We start from the raw sequence: 16,833 nt of genomic DNA on the forward strand, positions 1-16,833 counted from the left end.
GATTTTCCACTATTTTCCATCATTAACATTCCATATAAAAGCTCAGTAGACATGTGTAGGTTCACTGGTGGGTTTGGATGGTAAATAAAATGGCTATATTTGTGCTGTTGTCATGGCGACCCCTGGTTCCTATCTCCACCACTGTAAAGGGTCTGTAAGTTTCTCAACACTGAACCATTTCACATCTAACCATGTCTGCATATTTGATCCTTGATGTGAAACGGTCTGTTTTAGGAAAACAGAGTCAGCGTTGTTCACAGTGGTGGTGATAGGAACCAGATGTCTGAAGAGTTCAATGCCTCTAAAAGCTCCTTCACAGAAGGTTATAAAAACACTGCCTGACCAGAATCACCGCAACTGCATTCACTAGGAATGCGTCTTAGGGGAAATGGTGCGTATCGCTGCTGTCGGAAGAAAACCTCGTATCTCCATTTTTGTCCTTTTTCAGTTTTTGACAGTTTGAAAATGCCCATTGTCCATTATATTGTGTGTAAATTTCATGATAAATAGAGCAAAAGAAAAAGCCTAAAATAACTTGGAAAAAATTCTGGTTCCATTGACTTACACTAAAAGTTAAGTGTGTTTTTTCCTTCTCCTGTAAAGTTAACATTTTGGAGATACAAGGTTTTCTTCCGACAACAGTGACCAAAAAAGGAAACAAATAATACAAATATATATGCAAAAACATCAACACAGCCGACACAGTAGGTACCTCAACTATGTATTTTAAAATCACAAACGTAAACTAAATGTGTGTGTATACACCGATCAGGCATAACATTCTGACCACCTCCTTGTTTCTACGCTCATTGTCCATTTTATCAGCTCCACTTACTATATAGGTGCACTTTGTAGTTCTACAGTTACAGACTGTAGTCCATCTGTTTCTCTGATACTTTGTTTGCCCCCTTTTACCCTGTTCTTCAGTGGTCAGGACCCCCATGGACCCTCACAGAGCAGGCACTATTTGGGTGGTGGATCATTCTCAGCACTGCAGTAACACTGACATGGTGGTGGTGTGTTAGTGTGTGTTGTGCTGGTCTGAGTGGATCAGACACAGCAGTGCTGCTGGAGTTTTTAAACACTGTGTCCACTCACTGTCCACTCTATTAGACACTCCTACCTCGTCAGTCCACCTTGTAGATGTAAAGTCAGAGACGATAGCTCATCTGCTGCTGCACAGTTTGTGTTGGTCATCCTCTAGTCCTTCATCAGTGGTCACAGGACGCTGCCCACAGGACGCTGCTGGCTGGATATTTTTGGTTGGTGGACTATTCTCAGTCCAGCAGCGACACTGAGGTGTTTAAAAACTCCAGCAGCACTCCTGCGTCTGATCCACTCAGACTAGCACAACACACACTAACACAGAAACAGATGGACTACAGTCTGTAACTGTAGAACTACAAAGTGCACCTATATAGTAAGTGGAGCTGATAAAATGGACAATGAGCATAGAAACAAGGAGGTGGTCAGAATGTTATGCCTGATCGGTGTATACACAATATAAATGCAAAGAAATAGCTGTAAACATGTGAAAATGTGGAAGATATACAGAGGTACAGAGGCTTAGCACATAAATTAAAATGTCTAGGCTGCCTGAGGTCTAACACATAGTGTGAAGATTTTTTTTTAATAGTTTTTTAGTTTTGGCCTATATATCATATATTAACAGCAGTGAGTTACACACAGGATACTGAAAAGCAAAATAGTCCCCCAAATAAAACTTTTATTCCCCCCAGATTTAGCACTATTTTACCGTCATCAGCACTACATATAAAACTCTATGTTTAGATTTACTGGTGGTTTCTGGATAATAAATAAAACGGCTACTGAACCAAACCACTCTGAATGACTCTGCTTCTCAACCAATGAATTATACAGCAATTGTGAAAAATCAGTGGAATTCCCCTTTAAAGGGGGGGAAATTCCACCAATGTCTCAAGACGTGCGCATAACTGAATGGTTAAGATGTAAACAAAGCCATCATTCAGAGCGGCTTAATGCGAAATGGTACGTTTTAGAGAACACTGGTGAGTCAGAACTGTTCACAGTGTTTTTGATAGGAACCAGACGTCTAAAGAATGTAATGCCTCTAAAGGCTCCCTCACAGAAAGCTATTACATGACGTGGTTGTGAAAACACTGCCTGACCAGAATAAAGCGAAAACAGTCCCCAAAGCAAACTTGTTTTCTAAGATTAAACACTATTTCACCATCAACATTACATTCAAAAACTCAGCGGTTCACTGGTGGTTTTGGATAGTAAATAAAATGTCTATATTTGTGTTGTAGTCATGGTGACGCCTGGTTCCTATCACCACCGCTGTAAAGACGTCTGAGTCTGTCAGCTTCTCCACAATGAGCCATTTCACATCAAACCATGTCTGCATAATTAAATCTCTGATGTGAAACGGTCTGTTTTAAAGAAACAGAGTCAAAATTGTTCACAGTGGTGGTGATGGGAACCAGACGTCCACCTCTAAAAGCTCCCTCACAGAAAGCTGTTATATGAAATGGCTATGAATGCACTGCCTGATCAGAGTTAGAATCACTTCATTGGCCAAGTATAACTGCCTATAAGAGGAGTCTGTCTTGGTGGAAGAGGTGCAGTAAACACAGCCTGATGCAAATCAATACAAAGACACCATCAGAGTGGAGACCATAAATATATATTGTTTGACCTGTAAACTGTACATTATGACCACCTCCTTGTTTCTACACTCATTGTCCATTTTATCAGCTCCACTTAATATATAGGTGCACTTTGTAGTTCTACAGTTACAGACTGTAGTCCATCTGTTTCTCTGCATACTTTGTTAGCCCCCTTTTACCCTGTTCTTCAGTGGTCAGGACCCCCATGGACCCTCACAGAGCAGGTACTATTTGGGTGGCGGGTCATTCTCAGCACTGCAGTAACACTGATGGTGGTGTGTTAGTGTGTGTTGTGCTGGTCTGAGTGGATCAGACGCAGCAGTGCTGCTGGAGTTTTTAAACACCTCAGTGTCGCTGCTGGACTGAGAATAGTCCACCAACCAAAAATATCCAGCCAACAGCGTCCAGCAGCAGATGAGCTATCGTCTCTGACTTTACAACTACAAGGTGGACTGACAAGGTAGGAGTGTCACAGCACTGCTGTGTCTGATCCACTCAGACCAGCACAACACAAACTAACACACCACCACCAGGTCAGTGTTACTGCAGTGCTGAGAACGATCCACTCTCTGTTATAACTGTGATAACTCTGTTTGGAGTCTCTGAAAAACCTCTGAGGGACCATGTAGCCCTAACACTTCGCCCTACCCCTCTATCGCAACAAAAATCGGGACACCCTACCCTTTAGACGTGAACGTGCAATACGGAGGGTTAGGGCTAAGTGGAAGGGGCGAGGGGTGAAATGGGACTGGGCCTTAGTCATTAACTCCACTTGAAAATTGTCAAAATTGACAATGTAAAAACGTCGCAAAGTACACTGATGATGAAGATGGACATGCAGGGCATGCTAACACAAATTTGCACCAAAGGAGAAGTCAGTATTTAGATTTACTGCTATCAACATTACATATAAACCTCAAAAGACTTCAGTGCTCATCTGGAACACCAACAAAACAGCTGTATTTGCCCTGCAGACACCCTTCACCACCATTATACAGAAATCTGAGCTGCTACGTTTCTCTACAACGCGCCATTTCACATCAAACCACCCTGAATAACTTTCCCTGCATAATTCCTGCAAAATTAAAGCTTTAGGATGTAAACAAAGTCATCCAGAGCGCTTTGATGTGAAACAGTTCTTTCCAGAGAAAATTGGCAAGCCAGAATTGTTCACAGCGCCGTTGATAGGAACCAGACATCTGAAGGGTTTAATGCCTCTAAAAGCTCCTTCACAGAAAGTTATTAAATGAAATGGCTGTGAATAAAAGCTGCCTGATCAGAATCTGAATTGCTTTCTTGGTGAATGTAGTGTGTGTCTTGGAGGAACTGGTGCATTTTTAATGTACAAAGCAGAATATAAATACATATTTTATGATTGTAAACATGTGGTATATATTCACAACATACATATAGAGAAATATCTACAAAAATGAGCCAATGTGCAACGGTATTGCAAGACATACACATCCTCTGGGTGTAAATTTACAGGCTGCCTGATGCATATGCTTCGAATATACTCATGGAGATGGACATGCAGGGTGTTGTGAGCCAAAACACTTCAAAAGAAAGATTTTCCACTATTTTACCATCATCAGCACTACATATAAAACTCAGAGGACACGTGTAGGTTCCCTGCTCAATTCTGGTAGCAATTTAAATGGATATATTTGCATTATAGACCCTCTGTGACCACCACTGTAATGCAATCCGAATTGGTGCTGTATCACCTCAAATCACTGAACGACTATCTCTAAATGTCTGCATAATGAAACCTTTAAGATATAAACAGTCATTCAGGGTGGTTTGGTGTGAAATGCGTCATTCCAGAGAAAACTGCGAGCCAGAATTGCTCACAGTGGTGGTGACAGGAACCAGACGTCCACCTCTAAAAGCTCCCTCACAGAAAGCTATTATATGTAATGGTTATGAAAAGCACTGCCTGACCAGAATAAGAATAATTTTCTTGTCTGAGTAGAACTGCATATATGAGAAACGGTGTATTATAAAAGGACAAAACAGAAATATAAGAAGTAAACAAATAAGACAAACACACAAGGCATCACAACTATATATGTTATATAATTGTAATGTAAACTAATTAAGCAATAGAACACGAGAGGGAGTGTGTTATGGCGGAATAACATCACGGCTGTGATTTGGTCACCGTAGATCATCACAGCCGTGATGTTATTCGTGATAATACAAGACATTTCTATTGACCTATTGCTTTTATACAACAGTTAAATAAATAAAGTAATAAATTAATAAACTGGGTCGTGAACGCGGCGTTTAATATGTTTTAATGTTCGCAGTTCCTTCACCAAATTATAGTTCCTTAACGAGCAGCTTGTTGCCACGTCAGAGTAACGAGCTCCGCCCACTCGCTGCACAGCCGGCAGTTCGTTCTCCAGCTCCTTACACTAAATTCCCAAACTGTCATCACCACTGAGCAGCTTTTCAGTCGGCAGCTGAGACAGAAGAACAGCTAAACAACCTGGAATCAGCCAGAAATTAACCCAATACCATTCGCCAAACGTCTAGTCTGACAAATCAGACTGAGCCATAAAACTGCCACAATATCAAGTTCAGCTCAGTTTTTGCCAGATCAGTATTAATGTTGTTTTGTTCCAGCCAGTCTGTAAAACATCTTACAGCCCGTTTAGTTTGGCGAATGGTGTTGGGTTCATTTCTGGCTGATTCCAGGTTGTTTAGCTGTTCTTCTGTCACAGCTGCCGACTGAAAAGCTGCTCAGTGGTGATGACAGTTTGGGAATTTAGTGTCGTCTCATCTTCAGAGTCTGACCAAACACTGATGCAGAGAAATATACGTAAACGTGCAACAGCACTGAAATACATAGACATGCTTGGTATGTAACTTAAATTGCACAGTTTGCCAGATGCCTGAGACACGATTTAAAGACAGTTTTGAGACTGTTTTGGCCTAAAAAGTAAGCATAAATTACATTAGTGGCAGAGAGGTTCAACCAGGGTGGTCTGAGATAAAATAGCAACCCCCCCATCTATCATCATCATTTTGGAATTTAAATAAAATGTCTATATTTGCTTTGGCGCCCTGTCACCTCCACTATGAGCAATACTGAGTCAGCAATGTTTTGTACAGTGAACCATTTCACATCAAACAACGTCTGCATAATTTAATCATAAAGATCTAAACAAAGTCGTTCAGAGTCCTTTGATGTGAAATGAGTCACTGCACAGAAAACACAGTGGTGGTGATAGGAACCAGACGTCTGAATGCTTTAATGCCTCTAAAAGCTCCCTTCACAGCTATTATATGAAATGGCTGCCTGATCAGAATCAGAATCAGAATCAGAATCGTTTTCTTGGCCAAGTACAAGTGCATGTATGAGGAGTCTGTCTTGGTTGAACTGGTGCATTCATTTTTATGATAATTTTGATTTATTTTACCTTTATATAACCAGAGTATCACAATGACCCTGACACTGGCCAAGAAGGCAGCACACAAAACAATCAACAAATAAACAACATGACCACAACCAACAGAATCAAATCAGAGTCAAAACCAAAGTAAAAACAAGAACAAATATCGATGCATTTCTTTAACAATCATCTTAAAATCACTTGCGGAAATAAACTTCTCCAGTTTTAAATGTTTCTGCAGATCATTCCACGCAGATGGAGCTCCGTTACTAAAAGCAGCCTCACCATATTCAGACCGTACTACCGAAACGTCCAGCTGAACGTAACTATTAGAACGCAAACTGTTGATATCAATGCAGACAAACATGAAGGAAGCTGACCAATAATCGCTTTGTAGACAAAAATTATCCAATGAATTTCACAATGGTTTTTTTTTCGTACTGAAAGTGAAGACCAACCAACCATCCTTATAATCCATTAATAACCCAACTAATAGCTCAAATATAATTTCTATCCGATTGAATGAGGTGGGTAATGGTGTAAATAATTATAAAAATAATGTTAAATAGAAGAATAATATCCGTGTAAACTCCTGTATCTGATTACATTCCCTATCGGAAAGTTTAAGTCCGTTCTGATCATGTTCGTCACGTCAAAGTGAAAGTTTATACCGTTCAACATGGCGGAGCAGAAACTGGTCTGCAGAGGAGACGAAGCTTATGCTCTGATCTTTAAAAGACGGCGGTGTGACGGACGTCCAGCTTGTGAGTCTCAGAACACGATGTCTTCCTCTCGGCCTTCTTTAATAAGGACATGTGAAGGACGTTTTCCTGAGTCTGACATCATTTTAAAGTAATTAGATACACAAGCACTGCTCACTGCTGCTCGTCTCACTCTGACTGGACTCACGTGATCCAAAGTGATGCACATGCATAGAGAACCGCTTAGTAACGTCTACACTAAGCGGTTCTCTATGCATGTGCATCACTTTGGATCAGATTACTTGTAGTGAGCATGTAAACTGGTGTTGTCCATCAGATTCCTGAGTAGAGTGAGAATAAACACCTCAGTCTTAATATATAATCCGAATGTATTAAATCAGATTGGGCGACATCTTTGCATGTAAACACAGACAGTGATGAGCTGAATATCTAGCGCCTGTTATAAATCTTAATACAGAATGATGAACAGAGCCCAGTGAATGTAATGCTGTCTTTGTAGTATACCTATAAAAAAAATCATAATCTAAAATAGGTAAAAAGGGAGCTTCAACTAATTCAACTAAGTAAAAACTTCCTAAAATAAAATCCCAACTTCAACGTCTTCATCAATTGTTAAACATGCAATGTAAAATAGTTTTCCTTCATAAATGGACTATACCAAAAGTAAATAGTAAACAAATAACCTAAAACAAAATCAATACAAAAACACCACCACAGAGGGACCACCGAACCATGTCTGCATAATTAAACTGCTGATGAGAAATGATCTGTCTTAGAGAAACTGAGTCAGAGTTGTTCACAGTGGTGGTGATAGGAACCAGACGTCCACCTCTAAAAGCTCCCTCACAGAAAGTCATTATATGAAATGGCTATGAATTCACTGCCTGATCAGAATTAGGATCGCCTTACTGGCAAGTACAACTGCCTGTAAGAGGAGTCTGTCTTGGTGGAATTGGCGCCTTCACAAACTGACTATACAGAATATAAACAGTAAACATACAGCCTGATACAAACACACCACAGTGGGGTCCACAACTATATATTAGGCTGCGTTCACATCACAAGCCTCATTGCTCAAATCCGATTTTTTGCTCAAATATCTGACACAACGGTTCACACTCGTTTAGGTGACTCAAATCTGTCATTAATGTGACGAACCGGCGTCCTGAACTGACCCTCATGAGCTCATCCTACTCAGTAACGTCACGTGAATGAATCACGTGCATCATCAGCACAAACTAACGAGCAGACAAAGGAGAAAAAGGTGAGATGAGCTGCTTTTCCACTGTTTACAGGCTTTAACTTCTGTTCGGCGCTGCTGCCATGGTAACGCTGAATGATGGCACACGCGCAGTGGAAAAAAAGCACAGGAATTCCGATCCGAGCGTCACATTGAGGTCACATGGCCACGAATCGGATACGTATCCAATCTAGGACCACATATGATCGTGGCTCAGGTCAGATTTGAAACGATCAGATTTGTGTCCACACAGCTCTGAAAACATCAGATCTGAGTCACATTAGGGCAAAAAATCAGATTTGTGCCACTTCAACCTGGTAATGTGAACGCAGCCCTATATCATTGTGACTGTAAAGTAAATGTGTGGTATGCATTCACAACATAGATGCAGAATTCATGTGCAAATGAACAATGGTATTGCAAGACATAAACAATGTCTGTGTGTAATTTAAATATACTGGCTGCCTGAGACGCATATACGCTTCACATATATTCACGGAGACGTACTTAGGTGGTACTGTGAGGCAAAACACTCCTAAAGAAAATGTTTTTCCAAATTCAGCACTATTTTACCACCAACACTGCATATAAAACCCAGAAGACACGAGCAGGTCCACTGGTTATTTTCTGATAGCAAATAAAACGTCTGTATTTACACTGTAGACAGTCCATCACCACCATTATAAAGAAATCCAAGTGGGTAAGTTTCTCTACAACGTACCATTTCACATCAAACCCACTATGAACGACTTTCTCTGTATAGTTTCTGCAAAATTAAACCGTTTTGAATGACGTTCAACATTTCTGCATAATTAAACCGTGAAGATGAAAAAGTCACAGAGGGCTTTGATGTGAAATGCGTCACTCCAGAGAAAACTGGCAAGGCCGACTTGTTCGCAGGGGTGGTGACAGGAACCAGACGGCTAAAGAATTTAATGCCTCCAAAAGCTCCTTCGCAGAAAGTTATTACGAGAAATGGTTATGAATTCGCTGCCTGATCATAATCAGAAACACTCTTTCTCAAGCACAAAATGCTGGAACGAGGAATCTGTTTCGGCTGAATTTGTGCATTCAGACATGCACAATACAGAATATATAGAGCAAACAATTAGCCTAGTACAAATAAATACAAAAGACAACAACACAGGAGAGTGAAAGTCTAATAAATGTGGTGTATTTATACAATACACGCAGAAAACTCTCTCTGAAAACCTGTAAATATGCAGGAGTACAGATACACATGCCTGTGATTGTTTTACTATAGTTTTGTGATAACATTTCTGCCTAAAATGTTTGCTTATATTAACTGTAAGGAAAAATAGATTACTATCAAATATTACTATTTTACTAAATTACTATCATCAGCATTATTCACTGATCAGGCATAACATTCTGACCACCTCCTTGTTTCTACGCTCATTGTCCATTTTATCAGCTCCACTTACTATATAGGTGCACTTTGTAGTTCTACAGTTACAGACTGTAGTCCATCTGTTTCTCTGCATACTTTGTTTGCCCCCTTTTACCCTGTTCTTCAGTGGTCAGGACCCCCATGGACCCTCACAGAGCAGGCACTATTTGGGTGGTGGATCATTCTCAGCACTGCAGTAACACTGACATGGTGGTGGTGTGTTAGTGTGTGTTGTGCTGGTCTGAGTGGATCAGACACAGCAGTGCTGCTGGAGTTTTTAAACACTGTGTCCACTCACTGTCCACTCTATTAGACACTCCCACCTTGTTGGTCCACCTTGTAGATGTAAAGTCAGAGACGATAGCTCATCTGCTGCTGCACAGTTTGTGCTGGTCATCCTCTAGTCCTTCATCAGCGGTCACAGGACGCTGCCCACAGGACGCCGCTGGCTGGATATTTTTGGTTGGTGGACTATTCTCAGTCCAGCAGTGACACTGAGGTGTTTACAAACTCCAGCAGCACTGCTGTGTCTGATCCACTCACACCAGCACAACACACACTAACACACCACCACCACATCAGTGTTACTGCAGTGCTGAGAATGACCCACCACCCAAATACTACCTGCTCTGTGAGGGTCCATGGGGGTCCTGACCACTGAAGAACAGGGTAACGAAGTATGCAGAGAAACAGATGGACTACAGTCTGTAACTGTAGAACTACAAAGTGCACCTATATAGTAAGTGGAGCTGATAAAATGGACAATGAGCGTAGAAACAAGGAGGTGGTCATGATGTCATGCCTGATCGGTGTATTTTAATGTGCTGCTTTTGCAGCATAGTTTCCAACTTTGTTTACGTACTACATCTAAGCTGAACTCTCCAACACCACGCAGAGCCACGCCTCCCACCCTGCCCCCTCTACTGAGGTAGCCAATGAGAACAGTGGTGCTAAATGTACAAAATAAACACCCAAAAATTGCCTTTTCTTCCCAGAAGAGTAAATCAAAGACTAAATTAAGGTTTTATTTGCTTTATATGCTTCACTGTTGCCTCTCAGAGCACAGCGAACTATACTAAATCAGAAAAAAGGGGTAAAATGTGTTCTTTGAATAAAATGACTGTATTTGCATTGCATACACGCCATCATCACCACCGTGAAGAAATCAGAGAAGGCCGAGTCTCTCTGCAATGCACCACTTCCCGTCAAACCATGTCTGCATAATTTAATCATTAAGATGTAAACAAAGTCATTCGGAGAGGTTTGATGTGAAATGCGTCATTCCAGAGAAAATTGCAGAGCCAGAATCAGTCGCAGTGGTGGTGATGGGAACCAGACGTCTGAAGAGTTTAATGCCTCTAAAAGCTCCCTCAGAGAAAACTATTACATGAAATGGCTGTGAATACGCTGCCTGACCAGAATCAATCATTTTCTCGGTCAAGTATGTCTGCATGCACAGAGATTCTGTCCTGGATGAAGTGGTGCATTCATAAAACAGACAATACAGAATGTAAGGAGCAAACAAATGGCCCAATACACTGTAAGACACCACCAAAGGAGGACCCACAAAAGTTAATTATACTGTTATAAACACACAATACAGATACAGAGAAATGTCTGTAAACATATGCATTGTGCAAGAGAACTGCAAGATATACACATAATTGGTATGTAAATTATAACGTACAGCATGCCTGATGCCTGAGACGTTGTTTATAGACAGCTGTGTGATAAGGTTCTGGCTTATAATGTACATTTTTAACATATTCAGCCCAGAAAGGTACATGCAGAGCACTGTAAGGCAAAAATAGACCCCCAGAAAATCTTTTCAAAATCATTTTAACCATCATCTTCACTACATATAAAACTGAAAAGGCATATATAGATTCTCTGGTCATTTTTATATACAACCCCATTTCCAAAAAAGTGGTGACGCTGTGCAGAATGTAAATAAAAATAGGACGCAATGATGTGCAAATCATGGAAACCATATTCTTAAAGGAAACTACTACAAAGACAACATATCAAATGTTGAAACTGAGGAATTTTATTGTTTTTTTTTAACAACACTGTGTAAGCGTTTGGGAACTGAGGAGACACTGCTGTAGTTTTGAAAGTGAAATGTTTTCCTGTTCTTGTTTGATGTAGGATATCAGCTGCTCATCAGTTCAGGGTCTCCTTTGTCATATTTTTCATTTTATAATGTGCCAAATGTTTCAGTGCTGACAGGTCTGGACTGCAGGTAGGTCAGTTTAGCATCTGGACTCTTTTAATACAGAGCAATGCTGTTGTAATACATGCAGAATGTGGTTTAACATTGTCTTGTTGAAATAATCAAGGCCTTCCCTGAAAAAGACGTCGTCTGGATGGCAGCATATGTTGCCAAAGCATGTATATATCATTCAGCATTAATGGTGCCCTCACAGATGTGCACATCACCCATGCTATGTGCACTAATGCACCCCTATATCATCATGAATACTGGCTTTAGAACTGTGCACTGATAACAAACTGAGTGGTCTTTAGCCCGGAGGACACAGTGTCCATCACTTCCAAAAAACATTTAAAATTTTGATTTGTTGGACCACAGGACACTTTTCCACTTCACCTCAGTCCATTTTAAATGAGCTCAGGCCCAGAGAAGGTGGCAGCATTTCTGGATCCTGTTTATGTACGGTTTCTTCTTGCCGTTTTAGAGCTTTAACTTGCATTTGTGGATGCAGTGACGAACAGTTTTCACAGACAGTGGTTTTCAGAAGTGTTTGAGCCCATGCAGTGATTTCCACTACAGAATCATGTCTGTTTTTAATGCAGTGCTGTCTGAGGGCCCAAAGATCACGGCCAGCAAATACTGTTTTTTGGCCTCGTCTCTTACACACAGAGATTTCTCCAGATTCTCTGAATCTTTTAATGTAATTATGTACTGTAGATGAAGAATTTCTCAGTTTCAACATTTGATATGGTGTCCGTACTATTTTTAATGAAATATACAGTTTAAATGATTTACACATCATTGCATTTTGTTTTTATTTACATTTTGCACAACGTCCCAACTTTTTTGGAAATGGGGTGGTATATTCAATGCGCAAAAGGTACATGCAGAAGCAGAAACAATCCCTCAGAAAACGTTTTCAGAATTATTTTTACCATAATCAACATTACATATAACACCGAGAAGACATTTACAGGTTCTCTGTTCATTTTTAATACAAAAAATGGCAATATTTGCCTTGTAAACACCCCCATCATCACCACTACTGCAAAGAAATTTGAGGTGGGAAGTTTCTCTTCAGTGAACCATTTCACATCAAACCACCCTGAATGACTCTGTTTACTTCTCAGCGAATGAACTATACCGCAATTGCGAAAAAAGTGTGGAATCCCCCTTTAAAGGGGAATTCCACCCATTTCTCAAAATGTCCGCGTAACTAAATATTTAAGATGTAAACAAAGCTGTTTCTCAGAGCGGCCTGATGTGAAATGGTACGTTCTGGAGAACACTGGCGGCTCAGAAATGTTCACAGCGGTGGTGATAGGAACCAGATGTTCGACGCATTTAATCCCTCTAAAAGCTCCCCTCACAGAAAGTTATTGCACCGAATGGTCATGAGTACCTTTCCATACGCCTGAGACACTCTTTTATGATAGTTCTCAGACCAGTTTTGGCCTAAAAGGTGTTTTTAAAAACACATTCACAGCTGAGAGGTACACACAGGGCAAAACAGCACCTAAAGAAAACTTATTTTGTCAGATTTTCCACTATTTTACCATCATCAACATTACATATAACAACTCAGAGGGATCAGATTGATACGTTTGGGCTGCGAATTAAATTTTCTATACACTGCGACGTCTGGTTCCTATCAGCACCACTGAAAAAATGAAATCGGAGTAGGCGAGCTCCTCTTCAGTGCACGATTTCATGCCAAACCATGCGCTGTTAAATCATTAACATGTAAACAGAGTCATTATTCAGAGTGGGTTGATGTGAAATGCGTCATTCCAGAAAAAACTGGCGAGCCAGAATTATTCACAGTGGCGGTGATGGGAACCAGACGCCTGAAGAGGCCAGACGCCTCTAAAAGCAGCACAGGATCACTGGAGGTTTAGGATAAGTGCTTAAAATGGCTAGATTTGTGCTAGACACTACAAACCCTGCTTCTCATCGCCACCATCTGCATAGAAATCCGAGTCAGTACACTGAACGACGCTGTTACTGCGTCTGAATGACTGAATTGTGCAGAAATTTTGAAAGATCAGTGGAATTCCCCTTTGAGGAAGACACATTCTTATCAGCACTTGGCTGTAACACCCATTCACAGAACATCTGAAGGACAATTCTGAACATTTTTCCAGGAGCTCTGCATATTTCAGACCATCAGGATGTAAACAGAGTGACTCAGAGCGGTTTGGTGTGAAAAGGTTCACTGTAGAGGCTCAGATTTCTTTACAGTGGTGGTGATAGGAACCAGGGGTTGCCATGACTACAATACAAATATAGACATTTTTATTTATTATGCCAAAGCACCAGTGAACCTACACGTCTTCTGGGTTTTTATATGGAACGCTATTAATAGCAGAGCAGTTATGAATCTGGAGAACGGAGGAAAATGAGTTTTCTTTAGGTACTAGCTTGACTCACAAGGTCCTACATGTACCTCTCCGCCACGAATGTGTCTTAAAAACAAGTCCAAAACCAAAACTATCGTAAAACGACGCCTGGGGCATGTGGAAAACTATTGGAAACCATTTTAATTGAGAATAGTTTTCTGCGAGGGAGCTTTCGGTGGGACTGGACGCTCCGTAACATCTGGTTCCCATCACCACAGCTGGGAACAATTCGGACTCGGTAGGTTTCTCTGGAACGACGTATTTCACATCAAACCACTCTGAAAGCCTTTGTTTACATCTCAAAGGGTTCAATTATGCAGAAATGTTTAGAAATGGGTTTGAGAATAAGATAACTTTCTAACTCCGTGGCCAACATTAAAGGGCAACTCCACCAGCTTTCCAAAATTTCTAAACATTTCCGTCCTCGAGACGTAAAGACTCATTTAGAGCCGGTCTGATGTGAAATGGTTAACTGTGGAGAAACTCAGAGACTCAGATTTCTTTACAGTGGTGGTGATAGGAACCAGGGGTTGCCATGACTACAACACAAATATAGACATTTTATTTACTATCCAAACCACCAGTGAGCCTACACGTCTTCTGGGTGTTTATATGTAATGTTAATGATGGTAAAACATCATAAACATGAATAAATAGTTTCTAGGGGGGACTATTTTGCCTTACAGCACCCTGCACGTACCCCTCCGCCATAAATGGATTAAAATAAATAGATTAAAATACGTTTTAAGCCTAAACTTCATCATAAAACACTGTCTCAGTCATTAGGCAGTGTGTTGATAACCGTTTTACGTGTGAGGGAACTTTTAGAGGTGGACGTCTGGTTCCTATCACCACCATTGTGTACAATTCTGTCTCTAAGTTTCCCTACAATGGAGCATTTCACACCAAACCACTCTGAATTACTTTGTTTACATCTCAATCACTGAATTAGGCAGATATTTAGAAAAATCGGTGGACTTATCCTACAATAGGAGAGGCTAGAGTGCGGACAGCGAGCTAGCTTAGCTGGCTATAATCACTGCACAGCACAGTGTAGCCCAGTGTGCAGCGAGCTAACGGCTAACGTTTGGTCGGCTTCCTATTCGCCAGCTTAATGTTCGAATTGTCCCGTTCCACCTTAAATGGTGAAGCAGTTACATTCAGGATCCTGGCGCCAGAACGTAACTGCTGCACCATTTAAGGTGGAACGGAAAAATACAAACGAGAAGCCGCTCGAATGAGAAGCTGACCGTTACACCGCGTTTGTTTTCCTTCGTAGACGCAGCCTTACCTTGATTCCAGCCTCCGTGGGCGAGGAAGAAACGGAGGGGACGGCGGTTTTCTTGAGCAGCCGGCATTTGGTGAAGTCGGCGGTGGGGTTTTTCACCGGTTTCGAGTAGTCGTCCTCGCTGAAATGGTCGCTGCAGACCCGAACGTTGTAGAGTTTCTCGAACGGGGTGCTCACGTCTATGTTCAGCACGACCAGCCACTGCTTCAGCGTCTCGATCTGCTGCACCGGCAGCCGAAAGAAGCGCAGCGGCCTGTACTTCTTCCATTTATTCGTGCAGTGGGGCACAGCGCAGTTCACGACCATCGCGGAAAACTCTCAGCCCGACTTGCCCTCGGCTTCTCTGGCGGAGACTGGCAGCCTCAACTTTCACAGGAGAGTTTTTCAGACACGACGCACCGAAACCCCGCCTATCAGAGCCGGGCAAGGCGGCGCGGAGGAACACAGGAGCCCGGAGAAAAGTAGGGCCGAGTCTCAAATCGCCCCCTACTCCCTAACTCCCTACGTAGTGTACAGAAGATGGAACGGTTCTACTTAGACCAATGAGTTCAATGTAGAAGCATTTCCATGATTAAAGGGTTCTCTGCATGGCGAAAATGGTTCTCCAGACTGTGCTGTTTATGGTTATAGAACCAAAAAGGGTTCTTCTACCATTTTCTAAAAGGTTCTATATAGCATCAGAAAGGGTTCTGCTATTGTTACGATGTCAAGCTTTTATAGAATAGATGAACCCTTTTGGTGCCATACAGAACCATTTTCAAAAAGGTTCCATATAAGTTCTATATAGCATCAAAAGGGTTCTTCTACTGTTACAATGTCAAGCTTGTACACAATAGAAGAACCATTTTTGGTGCCATACAGAACCATTTTTGTAAAGAAGTTCTATATAGGTTCTATATAGCACCAGAAAGGTTCCCCTATTGTTACAATGTCAAGCTTGTAGACAATAGAAGAACTGTTTTTGGTGCTTTTATAGGACCATTTTCGAAAAGGTTCTACATAGCACCTTTCTTTTATTGGTACAATGTCAAGCTTGTATACAACAGAAGAACCCTCTTTGGTGCCATACAGAACCATTTTTGTAAAAAGGTTTTATATAGGTCCTATATAGCACCAAAAAGGTTCCCCTACTGTTACGATGTCAAGCTTGTATACAATAGAAATGGAACCATTTTCAAAAAGGTTCAATATAGGTTCTAAATAGTACTAAAAAGTTCTGCTACTGTCACAAGGTCAAGCTTGTATACGATAGAAAAAAAACCTTTTTGGTGCTGCATAGAACCATTTTCAAAAAAGGTTCTATACAGCACCAAAAGGGTTCTTCTATTGTATAAAAGCTTGACATAGTAACAATATAGAACCATATACAAAACAATCCCCATCGATCTAAAGAACCCTTTCACCCTGCAGAGAACCATCTAAGCATGAAATGGTTCTCTATAGAACTCATGGTTCTAAATAGAACCATTCCCTTCACTAAAGAAACATCATGTTAAAAGTGTGGATCAC

At 41.1% G+C, this 16,833-nt stretch overlaps 1 protein-coding gene across 2 annotated transcripts in view; it reads right to left on the minus strand.

Annotated features, from left to right (window-relative positions):
- LOC118804711 (zinc finger protein 771-like) overlaps positions 1-16,833 on the minus strand; it is a 56,315-nt gene that overhangs the window by 17,382 nt on the left and 22,100 nt on the right. Inside the window, exon 1 of one of the 2 annotated variants that reach the window (XM_036565319.1) lies at positions 15,328-15,691. The exons of the other annotated variant lie outside the window; for it this stretch is intronic. Coding sequence (XP_036421212.1) covers positions 15,328-15,630 — 303 coding nt within the window. The 5' untranslated portion in view covers positions 15,631-15,691. Of the gene's footprint in view, positions 1-15,327; positions 15,692-16,833 lie in introns of those variants that run through there. 2 annotated transcript variants of the gene reach the window in all.

The sequence above is a fragment of the Colossoma macropomum genome, unplaced genomic scaffold (genome assembly GCF_904425465.1).
Source record: "Colossoma macropomum unplaced genomic scaffold, Colossoma_macropomum, whole genome shotgun sequence".
Classification (NCBI taxonomy): domain Eukaryota; kingdom Metazoa; phylum Chordata; class Actinopteri; order Characiformes; family Serrasalmidae; genus Colossoma; species Colossoma macropomum.